The sequence below is a fragment of the Crinia signifera genome, chromosome 11 (assembly GCF_055691185.1).
Source record: "Crinia signifera chromosome 11, ASM5569118v1, whole genome shotgun sequence".
Classification (NCBI taxonomy): domain Eukaryota; kingdom Metazoa; phylum Chordata; class Amphibia; order Anura; family Myobatrachidae; genus Crinia; species Crinia signifera.
This window is the reverse complement of record NC_139227.1, coordinates 87,085,690-87,103,358: the sequence shown is the minus strand read 5'-3', so window position 1 is coordinate 87,103,358 and position 17,669 is coordinate 87,085,690. Positions and strand designations below refer to the sequence as shown.

Sequence of the window (17,669 nt, the reverse complement as noted above, 5' to 3'; positions counted from 1 at the left end):
AACGCCTTCTGTGAGTTTCACACCCTCCGGGGTGGTCCCTCAATGATGGGCGAACAGGGGATGGGCAGTGGGTCCGCCCAACATTTTATGGTTGTGCCCATGAAAACGGTAAACACACCCATGGAAATGCTGGCCTACACCTGCGGAGGTGGGCACTGACGTCACATGACGTCACCGCTCGCCTCCATTTCAGCCATCTCCGTCCAGAATAAAAGTAAGTATAGATATATTTTTACAACAATACAATATCACTAGGTACTTGCGGTAGATATGGGGCGGTCGCTATTATCACTAGATCCCCTACTAGAGGGATCCACACAATCCAATACACAACCCAATAGTGTTATTAAGCGCCCATATACAATTTATCAATACAATTTGAAATGTCTTTCCACTCAATGTAGAATTAACATCCACCAGGACTTCATTCAAATAAAAAACATTTATTAAAAACTATAAAAAGGTAATACACTTGGAAGATTTTTCTTGGAATAGCGATCAAACCAAGAAGGGTTCTTGTTTTAATCGCTATTCCAAGAAAAATCATCCAAGTATATTACCTTTTTATAATTTTTAATAAATGTTTTTTATTTGAATGAAGTCCTGGTGGATGTTAATTCTACATTGAGTGGAAAGACATTTCAAATTGTATTGATAAATTGTATATGGGCGCTTAATAGATATATTTTTATCCACAAAGGGAGGAAAAGTGATTAGATGGTGGGCGACCATAAAATTATTTTTTCTCCATGCGGCTGCATGTGTACCTGCTCGCTATGCAGCGAATATATGCTGGTCTGAATCAGGCCCTTTGTGTCTACAAGACAAGGCGTAGATAACCAGTCTACTTAGAGATCCAGGAAAAAGCCTTTATACCCGGTCTTGCTGGTGCTAACATCAGTGTTAACAATGGACATTCACATTTGTATTTATTCACTTAATGGAGGGCTACAACGTTTGCTGCCAGGTAGTAATTGCTTATTATTGTTTTAAATAGCTGGCAGACTGGACGACCTACGGTAGGTTGGAAATTCTTATATTACTATACTGTAGTGCCGCCAGACAATTGGGGTTTAATGTGTGCTTTATATAGTTATTTTGTTTGTTTTTATGGGCATTTTTTTGGAGCATATAAACTTTTTTTATTGTTTATATTTCAATTTTAGGGGGCAATTCAGACCTGCACGCTGTGGTCCGAATCCCCCCCCCCCCCCCCCCAGCCGATGGTGTGGGTCTGCACATGCGCGACTATGTGCATGTGCAAACCACCGTGGCGCTCATTGCCTGAGTGACAGGTAGGGGAGCGTTCCAAAAACAGTGGGCGCGCCTATAGAAACACTGGGCAGGCCCGTCAGAACGTGGAGGGAGTAAAAATCAAGTGATGGTGAGTGAGCGTCGTATGATATTTTCGGTACTTGTGTATTATCACGGCGCCCACGAAATCGGACGATTTTTGGCCGATTTTTAACTTTTTCTGGCCGATTTGCATGCATGCGATTATAAATTGTATAAGCACCCTAATGGGTGCTTACAATGCTTAAATGCACCCCCATGCCACTCCCCAAGTATAAACGTGAACCCGAAGCGTGGCGAGCGCAGCGAGCTCGCGTGGGGCAGCGGTACGCGTCCTACTACCTTTTCATACCCCCACTATCCACGTCGGCGTGGAGTTGAGAATAGTGGCAAGTGCAGCGAGCCACCGAGCCCGAAGCGTGGTGAGCGCACGCGTATACCTTCACAGGTATACGCGTCCCCTCCCGGGCTTCACAGATATCCGCGTCCGCTCGCCACGCTTCGGGCTCGGTGGCTCGCTGCGCTCGCCACACTTTCTATTCTCAACTCTACGCCGACATGGATAGTGGGGGTATGAAAAGGTCATAGGACGCGTACCGCCGCCCCTCGCGGGCTCGTTACGCTTCGGGTTCACGTTTATACTTGGGGGGTGGCATGGGGGTGCATTTAAGCATTGTAAGCACCCATTAGGGTGCTTATACAATTTAATATCGGATATGAGTTAAAATCGCATCGCATGCCATCGGGTGTATGGCATGCGATGCGATGTGATTAAAAAATCGTGCAACTAATTATCGGGGCGCCGTGCTAGTACACAAGTACCCAAGGATGGAATAACATGCAAATCGTCAGGAAATGGCCGAAAATCAGCAAAAAATCAGCCGAAAATCGGACACAAATCGGCCGCAAAATTGCATCGCAGATCAAATCGGCCGATTAATCGGATGCGATATCGTATGCGATTTAGATGAAATTGGGCGCCGTGATAATACACAAGTACCATATTTTCCTCTGTGCGGCCGCATGCGAGCGGTTGAGTAAGCGCACACATCCACTTGCATGATAGCGTGGGGATTGGGGCGGCAGGGGGCATGCGTTCACCTGCTCGCGAATATAGGAAGCCTAGCAAGCAGGTCTGAATCAGGCCCTTCATTTGGTCTTTTAAGAAGTGTACAGAGTGGTTTGGATGGACCCAACATGCGGCCAGTAAGTGCTGTAGTACACACACAGGACTCTTCCACGATGTAACCAAAGACTGTTCTAAGCTATCCGCCAAACTGTGCAATGACCACCCACTACTCATTTAGTACATTGTAACTGTCTCATGGACTGACCGACCCTTACGTCTATAGAGAGATTATTCTATTTGTAGTGTACTTAATATTATTATTTTACTCCTGTTTTGTAGTTGGATGAACCTCTCGGCAAAGACCTAAAGCATAAATGGGCAAGGTGGCGGGATGTCATTTACACGCAGCCTGTGCAGGAGATCAGGTGACAAAGGGGTGCTATGTAATTGTATTAGGGATCTATGGCTGCGTCTACACATTGCGTTTTAGCAGGATGCAGTCGAACAGGATCCTGTTTAGAAGGAAAAGTAGGAGAGAAAATGACTCTTTTTGTGAGGAACTCTTAAATAATTAAGAGTGCCCCACAAAAAGAGTCCTCTTTTCTCCTACTTGTCCTTCTAATCTAAACTGGACTCGGGAGCTTCACCAACTTTAAACTCTATTTCCACAGTTTGGGTAATATTTGCATATTAGATGGTATAAGGCTACTGAGGCCGCAACCCACCATATTGTGGATCAGCCAAACTTGACTTAATCCACACATGGTGGGTCCACCTTGTGCGGAATCCGAAAAACCCAATTTCCTTACAGGATCCTGTTTAGCAGGATGCAGTTTCTTGTGTCTACACACTGCGTTTTAGCAGGATGCAGCAGGCTTGTGTATATTTCCTCTTGAGTAAGCATCCTGCTAAACAGCTCCTGTTCGACTGCATCCTGCTAAAACGCAATTTGTAGGCACAGCCATATAATTACATGTGCAGGCTCCTTCCTGCCAAACAGGTCCTTTTAAAGGGGACCTGTCAAAATGCAATGTGTAGATTCAGCCTAAGTGCCTCCATGGATAATGTGGTTACTGGCTCTTAACCAGCTCTGCATGAGTAGCTTAGGTGCATGTCTAAATGAAAACGACATCCTGTCCTGCCATGTTTAATCATTACCATGCTGCTTGTAGGAGGTAACAATACTGTGATCTGGGCACCATTTATCATGGTTCTCATTCTTCTGTGTTTACAGAGAGTACTTTGGAGAGAAGGTGGCGCTGTACTTTGCCTGGCTTGGATGGTACACCATTATCTTGTTTCCTGCTGCCCTGGTTGGGATTGGGGTCTTCTTTTACGGGTTTTTGCATTTCAGCTCTAGCAAAATCAGGTACGTTCTATGCCCTCTAACTCATTCATGATCTATATTCTGTCTTCCTCTTGCTGGTTGGAACGTATACCAGGCCAGATTAGAGTCAGGCTGGGAGTTAGGTCTAGGCATTAGGGAGCATAAGGATTAGGCTGTAAGGGGAGGGGTTAGGCTACAGGGAGGGTTAGGGAAAGGCACTTAGGTTAGGGTGGGGAGAGTAGGCTAGGCTGCTAGGAGGGAGGGTTATGGTTGGGGCGGTAGTAGGAGGGTTTGGTGTCCCTCCATCATTGTGTATCTCGCAGCCATTCCATCAAACACGGACCTTCTCCAACGCCGTTCTACCTATTTCTCCTCCAGCAGTATTCTAGCCTCTGTAATGGTGTAAAGAAGTCTGTCACTTTTATGTCTGAGAAGCTTACTATCCCATTGCTCGGGGTACACTATAATACAACATGGAGGCAGAAATGGTTCTCATAGAAAGTATAGGATAGGGTAAAAAGACTGCTTGCAGGTGCAAAAATTGTACTCCATTTTTTGAGTACAAATGGGCAGGAACCTGTATTTAGCATTGTGTGTGTGGCACGAAAATGAATTTCTATTCACCATATGCAGTGTTGTATGCATCTTGTTGTTTAAGACGATTTGCAGGTGGCATGGCTTACACCAACAGGCCATCAGTACCATAATACAAGCTACACCTGTCCTCTTCTCTCTGTAGCCAGGAGATCTGCACAGCCAACACAACGCTGATGTGTCCTCTCTGTGACCAGAACTGCCCGTACTGGCCATTGTCAGACACATGTACATACGCAAAGGTAAGGCCCGCTGCAACGGTGAGGAACTCTATAGTAAATGTACAAGCTGTCTAGCTTTAATATATTAGACACTTTCTCAACTTAGATAAAGCCTTTTGCCCCTAGCCTTGGTTCTAACTAAGTTATCATACTACTATATGGGGCCGATTGAAACTTGGTCATTCTGGTCCGAATTCGGCCCAGTCTCCGATGGTGGCGGTCTGCGCATGGGCGCTAATGCGCATGCGTTAACCCCCGCAGCAAATGCCTTTGACACATTGATTGTCAGCAAGGAGGCGTTCCGGGGTGGACACTCAGCGTTTCATGTAAGTGCCCACAAAAGACGGTTGCCATGCCCATAGAGACGCTGGGCGGGCCCCATGAAATGCATGCGTTCCCCGGGTGGGCGGATGACGTCACATGACCCTGCCCCCACACTGGACATCAGCGTGCGGCAGAATAGTAAGTCCTGGCTTATCTTGCTGCTGCCAACAGAGGAAAAGGAATTCGATGGTGAGCAAGCATCGTATGATTTGTCTTCTGTGCTGGCACATGCGTGCGGATGTGTACACATCCGCTCGCAGCATTGCACAGGGATCCAGCCAGCGGGGGGAGGGTGCCCGTTCACCGGGCCGGCGATAACCTGCTCAAATTAAGTGGCCATCAAATGATTTTTCGTTTGTGCGGCCACATGTGTAAGAGTACGCACCCACTCGCACTGTACCGAGGGGATCCGGCCGGTGGAAGGGGCATGTGTTAGGCAGGGCAGCATTTACCTGCTCGTTAGGCAGCGGATATATATGCAGCCTATCGAGCAGGTCTGAATTGGGCTCTCACAATGTATTTTCCTGATGTGCAGAAATGTGAAAACATTCTGTATATGTGTGTATGTATGTATGTGTATATAAATATATATATATATATATATATATATATATCTAGAGTAGAGAAGTGGCACTCACGTTCTTTGTAGGAGAAAGGAAGATAACGCTTACTGCAGCTTCATATCAACGACCGTTTTGGTTCTTTTATTAACCGTCATCAGGATACTGATAGTAGTATCCTGATGACGGTTAATAAAAGAACCGAAACGGTCGTTGATATGAAGCTGCAGTAAGCGTTATCTTCCTTTCTCCTACAAAGTACGTGAGTGCCACTTCTCTACTCTATATATGTGATTGCTGGGCATAGTGCTGAGGAATCTTTAGGGGCACCCGTTCAAGTAATCTACCATCGACAGAGTTCCGGATGTGTATACATATATATATATATATATATATATATATAACGGCGTTGGACAGGCGGCACTCGGAGGCTTGTTTAGTGAGTATAACGGTGCTTTAATGGTGTCATCTACGTTTCGGGCTCTTGTCCCCTTCATCAGGATGAACTATATATATATCCACATTCTGAGGCAACACTATAGGGATCTGTATAAACCTGAATTATTAACGTATTTTTCATGTATTATATTTTGTACAGGTTACACATTTATTTGACAATGAGGGCACAGTGTTCTTTGCTATGTTCATGGCACTCTGGGGTAAGTATTATGAGTATACATTGGTGTCCATGGCAGTGTTGCGAATCTTCTTTAATATTTATTAAAACTACATTGCTGAGCTTTTAGTAGTTTATTAGCCTGATTCTGAGAGGCAGCAGTGCCTATTGGCTGTCACCCGCCAATGGTAGTAGATAAGTGGAATAGCATCCCATTAGAGGTGGCATAGGCTAATGGGGCATACACATGGGGAGATTGGAGCTTGATTTATAAGCAATCTGTCTAGATCATTCTAGCCTGCTGTATATATCTGGTCATCACCAATGTTCTCTCACCTGAGAACATCGACCGTGACAGATCACTCAACACACATCGCTGGTGCATTCCAATGTGCTGAGCGATCTGTGCTTAACGATCTGAGGGATAGACTTATTAAGCTCTGTGAAGTGATAAAGGGGCAGATGTATTAAGCCTGGAGAAGAGATAAACAAGAGATAAAGTGGCAGGAGATAACGCACCAGCCAATCAACTCCCAACTGTCATATTTCAAACACAGCTGATTGGCTGGTGTGTTATCTCCTTCCACTTTATTTCCAGTTTATCTCTTCGCCAGGCTTAATACATCTGCCCCATTGTGTCTGGTTTTTATCACCGGCCAATCAGCTCATGTCATTTTTCAAACCAAGCCCGTAACTTCACAGGTAGGAGCTGATTGGCCGGTGATAAAAACCAGACACTTTACCACTTCACTGAGCTTAATAAATCTGCCCCTGTATGATTCAGTGTCACTCAGCACAAAGGCACAGTCACCCCGGGATGTGGGGCATAAGACAGTAAAGCAATGTAAACATGATTAGGGTAGGCATAAGGATATCCTTACAAAGACCTAAGGAACAAAAAAGGTTGAAGTTGCCAAAAAGATAAATGGAAACGGACAGACTGCTGGGCCAAGAGGTTCTTTACTACCATCAAATTCTATGTTTCTATGCAAATACTGACACAAACTCCTTCCGTTGTGTACACCACCATTGGTCACTCCATCAAAACTTTCACTAGCCCCATGGCAGGTGCAGTTCCCCCATCTGACCAGAGGTGTAGCTAGATGCCACCATGGTGCCAGGAGCAAGGGTATGTTTCAGCACCTTGATCCTCTGAACTAAAGGGAGGGGGCATGGATAATGTGGGAGATTTGGCTATTGTGAAGAAGAGATAGATTGGGAATTGTATACGAGTAGGCAGTTCTATAAGAGCCTTATTCTGGTTGACTCTGTAAGCAGCGAAATTCGCTACAAGTGATGCTGAATCGGCCCCTTCTTTTCATGGATGCACAATAAACTAAATAATTTCACTTTTTAGACCTAAACCCCTCTATTGTATTCCTCAGCTACATTGTTCTTGGAGCTATGGAAGAGGCAGAGAGCGAAAGTTGCCACCGGGTGGAACCTGTTCAGCTGGGATGAGGATGAGGTAACACCGTCTGATATTGAATATACAGTAGTAGGTCCTTCCTTATGTGCTAATGATTACTGTAGACTTAATGCAATCTGTTTATCACAGGAGGAGCTGGCTCTAGAGCAGATTAACAAACCAGGTTGTGATTACAAGCCACACCAGCATTCTTATGTCCGCTCCATAGGGGTTCTTCTGGGAGTTGCTCTTATGGTACGAGCTTCCAATTGCTAAATCCTACAATAATGACATTCTAGTTGAGCAGCCATTGCTAATCCCTGCCTCTTCTCCATCTTCCCCTGCCAGATAGCCATCCTTATTGGCATAGCACAAGCTCTAGTGATTTACCGAGTGGTAGTGACGGTGTCCTTCATGCGCTCATCTTGGGACTTTTTACGGGAACATGCCAACACAGCCGCTGTCATGTCTGGAGCTGTACTACATTACATCTCTATTGTCATCATGACCAAGGTGAGATGTGACGGGTAATGTGTAAATCCCGCAAGGTGTCTGGTACTGTGTCGGTGAAGTGGAACGCGTTGGGCCATCTATGTAACTGGTACAAATCAAAAAAAAAGTGTTACAACCCATAACAGCCAGGGTGAAATATATAAATCCTCAGAGAGAGATAAAATAACAACCAATCGGCTTTGCCATTTTTCGGACAGGGTGTAAAAGGACAGGAACTGATTGGCTGGTCTCTCTCCACTTTATCTTTCGGTCTCACTCTTCTGACCAATGCTATGCCGTGCTGTCAGTACCAGTGAGCAGCTGTTTAATGTTAATTCTGAAGTGAGTGTAACTTATTACTTGTTACATTATGTTTTGCAGGTGAATCGCATCGTATCCGAATATTTATGCAACTGGGGTTAGTCCCTTTTCTTTTCTTTTTTTATATTAATAATGGCTCGTGCATATGGGGCTCATCATTTGGAAAACAAAACGTTTAGCCATATAATCCACTCCTTTTTGTGGGTAATTTCCACAACAGGTTTATTTGGGTAATAAAGTTATAGCCTGGATTATAAAAAAGGATACATCTATGTTCACATTTGAGTCTCCAGTAACACATGGGATCCCTACTTGTTCAGTGGTGCATGCGCACAATCAGGACCGTACCTGACCAATTTGATACCCTAGGCAAGTTCTGGCTGCTTGCACCCCTGAGAAAGGGACCCCAGCCTAACCCTGTAACAAGCTCTCATAATTGATTTACCTTTGGGAATGACGCAGGCACGACACTAATGGAGCTGTATGATTGGCACTGGGATGCAGGGCCTCCAATAGGGGGTGCTCTGGTTACAGCTGTCCCGAGCCCGGGCAGCTAATTTTGCCCACGCAAAATTAGCTCATTGCGCTATTCAACCCAGGACGCCGGTGGCCAATTCACAAGCTGCACCGGTTTATGAGCCAATCAGAGCTCGCGTACCGGCAGCCAGTCAGAGGGGCTGACGATACGCATGCTCTGATTGGCTCACCATCCGGTGAAGCATGCTGAGTTGAGGAAGCCTGCGCTCCGGGACCTGCAGGCTGCAGCTCAGTGGAAGAGAAGATGGGGGAGCAGGAGCCAGGTTGCAGTAACTCAAGTGAGAGTGAGATAGGGGGGGGGGAACTGGAAATGAGTCCCGGGCTCCAAGATTCCTGTTGGCAGCCCTGCTGGACTGTACAGGCTTTCTGCTACTGTGCTAGTATGACAGGAGGCAGCGCGGCAGCGCCGAAAGCCTGAGCACCCTATTGGTAGACATCCACTGTCAGCCATGATTTCTGAAATCCTGAGCCAGCTCAGCGGAGTTTAGGTGTTCAGCTTGCCCTGGTCTTTTGTATAAGCCCATACGAGGCATTTGAACATACTGCCTATACCTGGAGCCACTGTACTGGTCATTGAGTAAGTTGTTGGAGACTGATAAGAGAATGGCTTGAGTAGATGAGATTCCATTCTAGTGCCTAATAACTATTACCAATAGTATTGGGCTGACAGAATGTAGGCAGTGGCATTATAAAAGGGTGACTCCAGGGTGACTTATCGTGAGTATAATAACGCTCTCCCATTTTTCCTTTTCCTCAGAGAATCCTCGGACTTTCACCGAGCGAGAAAACAGCCTCACAATGAAAGTGTTCACATTTCAGTTCGTCACACACTTCTCCTCTCTTTTCTATGTGGCGTTCTTCCTGGGAAGGTAACATGATGAAAAGAAGAACTGAACAATTATTTTTGAGGCTGTTTCTATCTACCATTGTAGAATATTACACTGTACAGTTTTATATTGGATACATAACATTATACCGCTGTGCCTACACTGTTTATTTCCATATCAGAGCCTTCAATATGGTGAAAAAAATAGGGTTAGTTTAACTATTGGCATCCTGCACCTTATTTCCCATGTGGTATTTTGGGGAAAATATCTATAGTTTAACTTGTAGAGAACGTTGTGGGAGTTTACATTGTTGTTATGTTGCAAGGTGGCTTATGGGTAACCGTTATGAGAAACCCAATCACATGATCCCTTCACTGAGACTGGAATTCAATTGCCTTGTCCTCATGAGAAACCAACCACTTAGAATGCAATGCAGACCTGATCGCACAGCTGCGAATTTGCACGGTGGCTGATTTTTGATGGACTGTGATTGTGTACTTCCATAGTATGCATGCACAAGGCCGTCCTGCTACTTTTTTGATTGTTGGCCTTACACAAGATGATTGACAGGAAGTAGGCGTCGGGTTGGGAAACGGCCATTTTGTAGAAGTGCCAAGAAAAATGCAGACAAACCAGAAGAAAAGGCTGGGAGCATCCAGGAAAACGCAGTCATGCCTAAGTGTTTTAGGGGAGGGTGTTTGACGTTGGTCACAGGCCCGATAGGCCTGTTTTTATCACAGCCGCCAAGTAAATCCCTGGCTACTCTAAGCCTGCAATGACCAGAGGTAACCAGTGGAAAAATTATCAAATGGTGGGCGGATTAGAAATGAATTTGAACATACTTGCTCGGCTGTGACTAGATTAGCAGCCGTACACATCTATTTGCACAGCGATCACATTAAGGCGGGATTTTACTTTGGCGGGGCGGCATCTACCTAAACAATGGCAACTGGGAATTTGCGGTCATTCAATCAGGTCGGAATTACCCCTTAGTTAACGCTTGTAAGACCTCATTGTTCTGAGCTGTAACCAACATGACAGTGTGGAGTCGTAACAGTAGGACGTTTCTGGGGTACGTGGTTTTAGGAAGAGACAGCCATGTTGCAGCTCTTTATGATAGGTGACAAAGCCTGAGGGGTACCATACCCAAGTCCACACTTGTTCTGGTCCCATAAAATGACTCTTTTGGTTAAAGAAGGGACCCAGCCCTGAAATAAGAGTAGGAATGTCCATTGAAGGGCTCACCATCAATGATCTTAAATTATGGTGTCATTTATGGTTTCCATCTATAGCAGCAGGCCCATCAATAATTTGAACCATCAAAGAGCATCTATGCTTTTAGAAACAGGAAAGCGATGGGCCTTCCAGTGAAGGTATGGACTAATGCCTGGCCTAGGGAAAAAAATCTTGGCAACAGAACCATTGGGTCTTCGCCATCGATGGCAAAACCATCAGTGGCATCCCTGAACAAGAATTCTACTGTGCACAGAATAGGTTGGAAGTTGTCGAGCAGTGCACACATCGGAGTTTGGGACCAGCCATCTTACTAGTATTGGTCAATTGGTAGAGGGTAGGAAAGTGATCCAATTGCAAAGACCCAAGGGTCTAGGACACACAACTATGGCCCTCCAGCTGTTGTGAAACTACAAGTCCCATCAGGGGTTATTCTAGTTCATTCTTTCTGACAAAATCCTTCTTAGATGGACAAAACCATGTGCACTGCGGGTGGGGCAGATGTAACTTGTGCAGAGAGAATTAGATTTGGGTGGGGTTTTACTTCAAAGTGAGATCTATATTGCAGTGTAAAATAAAGCAGTCAGTATTTTCCCTGCACAGAAACAAAATCACTCACCCAAATCTAATTCTATCTGCACATGTTACATCTGCCCCCCTGCAGTGCACATGGTTTTGTCCATCTAAGAAGGATTTTGTCAGAAAGAATGAACTAGAATAAGGCCCATCATGTCTTGCCACAGTCTTGCTATTAGGGAATGCTAAAACTATGGCAAGGCATGCTGGGATGTGTTGTTTCCCAACAGCTGGAGGGCCACAGTTTGTCCATGCCTGGTCTAGGAGAAAACGTGATTGCCGTCCCTTTGGGATAAAGGTGAAACTGACAGCCCATGTGTCCTGTTGTTTGTAGCTTACTGGCAAAGTTCCACCCAAAATCTAAACAAAAATACTCCTTGTTTTGTAGCATAAAGTTTCATGCCTATATAGATCTCTCGTTATGTGTATGTGGGAAATTTAGTTAACATATTTCTCTCCTCAAACACAGGATAAACGGTTATCCGGGAAATTATGTGCGTATTGCTGGACACTGGAGGCTGGAAGAAGTAAGTGTTCAGAAATGTAATGTCAGGTGGGTAAGAAACTGTAATCTGATTGTAATGTCAACCTCTCATCACAGTGTCACCCAAGTGGCTGCATCACAGACCTGTTCATACAGATGTGTATCATCATGCTTCTTAAACAGACGCTCAGTAACTGCGTGGAATTTCTCTCCCCGTGAGTATGATCAGGGCACTGTGCTGGAGTTTCTGTTTTTGCAATAAGTTGTCAAGTTCAAAAGGTTGTCATGGTAATAATGTTGACATTAATAGACACATGAATACAAGAATATAGGTCTCAGCCTTGCGCTGTGATTGGGGGCAGCAGCAACTCTATAAACCCCTCCTTAGTGAAGGGTTAAATTGATACAGAAAGAGAAAATAATAGAGTGCGCTAGAACTAAAAAGTACCAACCAACAGATATAAAAACCATCAAATAAAACACAATATAAAATAAATGATGACAATATAATGTCCCAGTGATAAAGATCAACAAAGGTGTATCCAAGTGTTGTTAATCATCATCTGATCACACAAGAAGCGGAATCCAATTTGTGCAATGAAGCAATTTATTCAAAGTACCCAACGCGTTTCGTCATACAACTTCATCAGGGGTAAGGCTGGTAATGGTACAGAAAAAAGACAGAGGGGGAAGGGGAGGGGGGGGACCATGAATATAATATCATATGATAAACATATTCTGCTATATAGAGAACAATATAGTATAATGGTACATACCAAAAAGTGATTATCACTAACAAAGTCCAGATAGTGGGAAATGTTCCTTTAGGGCAGGCTTTCCCAACCACGGTCCTCAGGGCACACCAACAGTGCAGGTTTTAGTGATATCCAGGCTTCAGCACAGATGGTTTAATCAGAATCACTCAGGTACTAATTAAGTCACCTGTGCTCAAGCCTGGATATCTACAAAACCTGCACTGTTGTTGTGCCTTGAGGACCGTGGTTGGGAAAGCCTGCTTAAGGCCAGTTTCACACAGTCCGGCTCCTGCCGGACGGCGAAATCACGCACGGCCAGGGAGCCGTGCCGCACACATTAGTTGTGAATGGAATTTTTAGCTAATTTATCAATTACCTAAAACTCAATCCTGTTTGCAGATTCTTATGCCTCAAGGTACACTCCATGAGGGCTCGGCTTAGCAGGGTGCACGGTGAGCAGGGATCAGAAGACCATGTTATGGAGTCATGGAAATCCAATTACAGACTGGGCAAAGTGAATAAATTTAGTTTGTTTGATGAATTCCTGGAAATGGGTGAGTCTCGCACTTTCACCTGTCAAGAATACAGATTTTTGGCTCAGTTAGAACATTTATCATAGCACAATTAATCCGATTGGTCCATTTCTTGTTATTCTCTCTAGTCATCCAATACAGTTTCACAACAATCTTCGTGGCTGCCTTCCCACTGGCCCCTTTCCTTGCTTTTGTCAACAATTTGCTGGAAATCCGTCTGGACGCAATTAAGATGACCCGCCTGCAGCGCCGCCTAGTGCCAAGAAAAGCAAATGACATAGGTAGGATGTTTGTGTTCTGTTTATATCTATAGATGGGTGAAATGTAATAGGATGAGAGATTCAGAAAATGAGAGATTTGGCAAGAAATCTCCAGGTTTTTTTTAAAGCGGCAATCATATACACTTTATAATCAAACTGGTATTGCAGTGCAAATGATTTCCGCTTTAAAAAAAACCTGGAGATTTCTTACCAAATCTCTCTCTTTCTGAATCTCTCATCCTATTAAATTTCCTCCCACCTATCTGCTTGTACACACATTTTCATTACTCAAACACCAGGACCGTACAATGTTTGTATTTAATTCTCTGGAAATGTTTATTGGTATATTCTGATAACTGCTGTATGTTTTTCTTATACAGGTATCTGGCTGCAGGTCCTAGAAGCCGTGGGAGTACTTGCTGTCATTACTAATGGCCTAGTCATTGCTATCACATCTGACTTCATCCCAAGGCTCATATATAAATATGCATATGGACCCTGTGCACAGGGGGGGGAGGACATTGAGTAAGTTATGGATCTTTTTTTTTTAAATGGGATAAAACAATTCTATAGTTGTTGTTTGCAATCTATTATTGGATCATAAACAGGGGCGCTGGAACGTTTTTAGGTTGGGGGGGGCAAGATATAATCTCATTTTGGCGCCCCCTAAATTGCTATATGTTACCCCCGGGCACTATACACACTGGCAGCGGCATATACACGTGGGCATTATACACAGGGCAGCGGCATATATGCATGGGCATTATACACAGGGCAATACAGGCACAATGCTGGCAATACGGGGACACTGCTGGCAATACGGGGACACTGCTGGCAATACGGGGACACTGCTGGCAATACGGGGACACTGCTGGCAATACAGGCACAATGCTGGCAATAAGGGCACACTGCTGGCAATACGGGGACACTGCTGGCAATACGGGGACACTGCTGGCAATACGGGGACACTGCTGGCAATACAGGCACAATGCTGGCAATAAGGGCACACTGCTGGCAATACGGGGACACTGCTGGCAATACGGGGACACTGCTGGCAATACGGGGACACTGCTGGCAATACGGGGACACTGCTGGCAATAAGAGCACAATGCTGGCAATACGGGCACAATGCTGGCAATACGGGCACAATACAGGCACTATGCTGGCAATACGGGGACACTGCTGGCAATACGGGCAATACAGGCACAATGCTGGCAATACGGGCACAATACTGGCAATACGGGCACAATGCTGGCAATACGGGGACACTGCTGGCAATACAGGGACAATGCTGACAATACGGGGACAATGCTGCCAATACAGGGACAATGCTGGCAATACAGGGTCAATGCTGACAATACAGGGTCAATGCTGGCAATACAGGGTCAATGCTGGCAATACAGGGACAATGCTGGCAATACAGGGTCAATGCTGACAATACAGGGTCAATGCTGGCAATACAGGGACAATGCTGGCAATACAGGCCAGCATTGTCCCTGTATTGCCAGCATTGTCCCTGAATTGGCAGCATTGTCCCTGTAATGAATACAGGGACAATGCTGATAATACAGGGCCAATGAAGGCTGGGCAGCTCCTTAATTTTGCTCACCTCTTTGGTGGGTGGTCGGGCGGCTCCTTGATTCTGCGGGCGGGAGGGCGGCTGGGCAGCGCCGGGCGGGAGGGAGGGCAGCGCCGGGCGGGAGGGAGGGCAGCCGGGCAGCGCCGGGCGGGAGGGAGGGCGGCCGGGCAGCAGAGAGGACGGCCGGGCAGCGCCGGGCGGGAGGGAGGGCGGACGGGCTTGGCGCGCGCTGGCCGCATCGTCAGCCCCCACCCACGTGAGCCGCGATGGGACGGTCACTAGTCAGGGGAAGGAGACGTCACGTCTCCTTCCCCTGGCTTCCGCACTGGCGTCACTCTGCTTTGGCGCCTCATGAATTTTGGGGGGGGCAAGCTGCCCCCTCGCCCCCCCCCCGTTCCGGCGCCACTGATCATAAACCAGACCATAGTGTTACTTAGTTTAAGGCTTATGTCCAGCAGCAGTAGGGGTGGGACTTAGGTGCAAAGTTTAACTCCGGTGCTGCATCTGCTGCAGCCCATAGAAACCACATAAAGCTGAAACTATAGCAGGGGAGTAGCTTCCCACGGGAAGAGTTATTTCTTCTGCTGCTGGCACACTGGCAGTCCCAGAGGAAGAAAACAGACCCTTGGTCTGGCTGTGATTTGCAGGGAGCGCTTTGGAAAGTCACTTCCACTACCAGGCCCTGTGGGTGGCTGATTTTACTCACATGGGGTGTGGGGCGAATGTTATATTTGGGTTGGGGTAGGGGGAATGGCTACACCTTAAATCTCAGTACATGTGTGCTGAAAATACAGAGACAAGTGTTTTCTTCACTCCCCGGCATAGCAACATGTTTTGACAAGTTACAGAGGTGCCCCCTTTAGCAGAAATTGCTCCCAACTATGCATGATCTGTAGTTAAATAATGCTCTGTTTTATGAATCCTGTGGTTATACCTGGAGCAGTTCTGCAGAAACACTACTAGAAAATAATATTAGTTGCTTCAACAAAAGTCTGGTCACACGATGGCAATTCTGAATGCATGTTGGTATGTTAATGCTACAGATGGTTCTTAACAGCATTTATACTACGCCATACTGTAGCTTAGAAAATGTGAGATGAAATCATTCATTACTGGAATGTTTCTGGTAATTTTGTCATCTAATTGTGGAGCGAAAGGGCTCACTGTCTGTAATAACGGCTGTGGCAGAAATGTTCTGTTATTTTGGGGCAGATTTATTATGCTTTGTGAAGTCGAAAATAATGCACCGGCTAATCAGATACTAACTGTCATTTTTCAAACCCACCCTATAACTTGACAGCGAGAAGCTGATTGGCTGGTGCATTATCATCGGCCTCTTTATCACTTCACCAAGCTTATTAAATCTGCCCCTTTCTAGCTAATCCTTGGCTGTCAATAAATTAAGTACAGGGTACTTGTGTATTATCTGGGCGCCCAATATTGTTAATTGCATGCCTTAATTTAAGGCATGCAATGCGATGCGATCAATACGATTTCCCGTGATAAAATAGTGTAAATCGCATTGCATGCAGCCAAATCGCATGTGATGCGATGCGATTGACGTGATTTTCCATAGGAATCAATGTTAAATGGTCCCTGAGACCATTAGGGTCAATGTGAAATGGCCCCCCCATTGTTTGTATGCCCCCTCATTGTTAACGCCATCCCACCATCAACGCTAACCCGAAGCGTGGCGAGCGGCGGCGGTACGCGTCCTCCGACCTTTTCATACCCCCACTATCCACGTCGGCGTGGAGTTGATTTTATATAGTGGAGTTGATTTTATATAGTGTGGCGAGCGCAGCGAGCCACCGAGCCCGAAGCGTGGCGAACGCAGCGAGCACCGCGAGGGGACGCGTAATACCAGTGAAGTAATGCGCGTCCCCTCGCAGGGGCTCGCTGCACTTGTCACGCTTCGGGCTCGGTGGCTTGCTGCGCTCGCCACACTATATAAAATCAACTCCACTATATAAAATCAACTCCACGCCGACGTGGATAGTGGGGGTATGAAAAGGTCGGAGGACGCGTACCGCCACCCCACGCGGGCTCGTTGCACTCACCACTCTTCGGGTTGGCGTTGATGGTGGGGTGGCGTTAACAATGAGGGGGCATATAAACAACAGGGGGGCCATTTTGGACCATTTAACATTGATTCCTATGGAAAAATCACGTCCATCGCATCGCATGCGATTTGGTTGCATGCGATTGACGCGATTTTTCCGACCCGATGAAAATATCGGGCTCCCAGATAATACACAAGTACCAAGTACAGTAAAAGCACGAGGGAAATGTAAAGAAAGAAAGAAAGGTAGAACTGATTAATTGCTTGTAGATAAATGTGAACCTTAGCAATGCGGATGTTTGATAGGGAGCAATTGATATAACTATTATTATAATTGTGTCTCTGTCTCTCAGTTGTCTCACAGGTTACATTAATCAGAGTCTCTCCGTATTCCGCACTAAGGACTTTGAGGGGCTGACACTAGTCGAGCGATCAGTATACCCAAATATCACAGAATGCAGGTACCTACACCTACGCCCAATTCTTGTAGCAAGAAGGTGGAACAATGTGGCATCTGCACTAATTGTCTTTTTTGCAGCTGTTCTGTATAGACTTTCTTCTATTTACAGTGTTCTAAAGCACATGCTGTACCCATTTG

General features: G+C 45.7%; 1 protein-coding gene across 3 annotated transcripts in view; it reads left to right on the top strand.

The window, feature by feature from the left end:
* The window catches only part of ANO9 (anoctamin 9), a 52,447-nt gene that overhangs the window by 24,099 nt on the left and 10,679 nt on the right, over positions 1-17,669 (top strand). For all 3 annotated transcript variants that reach the window (XM_083165571.1, XM_083165569.1, XM_083165570.1), the window contains exons 7-21: positions 2,702-2,787; positions 3,597-3,731; positions 4,429-4,525; positions 5,987-6,047; positions 7,390-7,472; positions 7,563-7,667; positions 7,761-7,925; positions 8,286-8,322; positions 9,520-9,631; positions 11,868-11,925; positions 12,000-12,097; positions 13,037-13,191; positions 13,299-13,451; positions 13,811-13,955; positions 17,425-17,532. In XM_083165571.1, the coding sequence (XP_083021697.1) occupies positions 2,702-2,787; positions 3,597-3,731; positions 4,429-4,525; positions 5,987-6,047; positions 7,390-7,472; positions 7,563-7,667; positions 7,761-7,925; positions 8,286-8,322; positions 9,520-9,631; positions 11,868-11,925; positions 12,000-12,097; positions 13,037-13,191; positions 13,299-13,451; positions 13,811-13,955; positions 17,425-17,532 (1,598 nt within the window). The remainder of the gene's footprint in view (positions 1-2,701; positions 2,788-3,596; positions 3,732-4,428; positions 4,526-5,986; positions 6,048-7,389; positions 7,473-7,562; positions 7,668-7,760; positions 7,926-8,285; positions 8,323-9,519; positions 9,632-11,867; positions 11,926-11,999; positions 12,098-13,036; positions 13,192-13,298; positions 13,452-13,810; positions 13,956-17,424; positions 17,533-17,669) is intronic.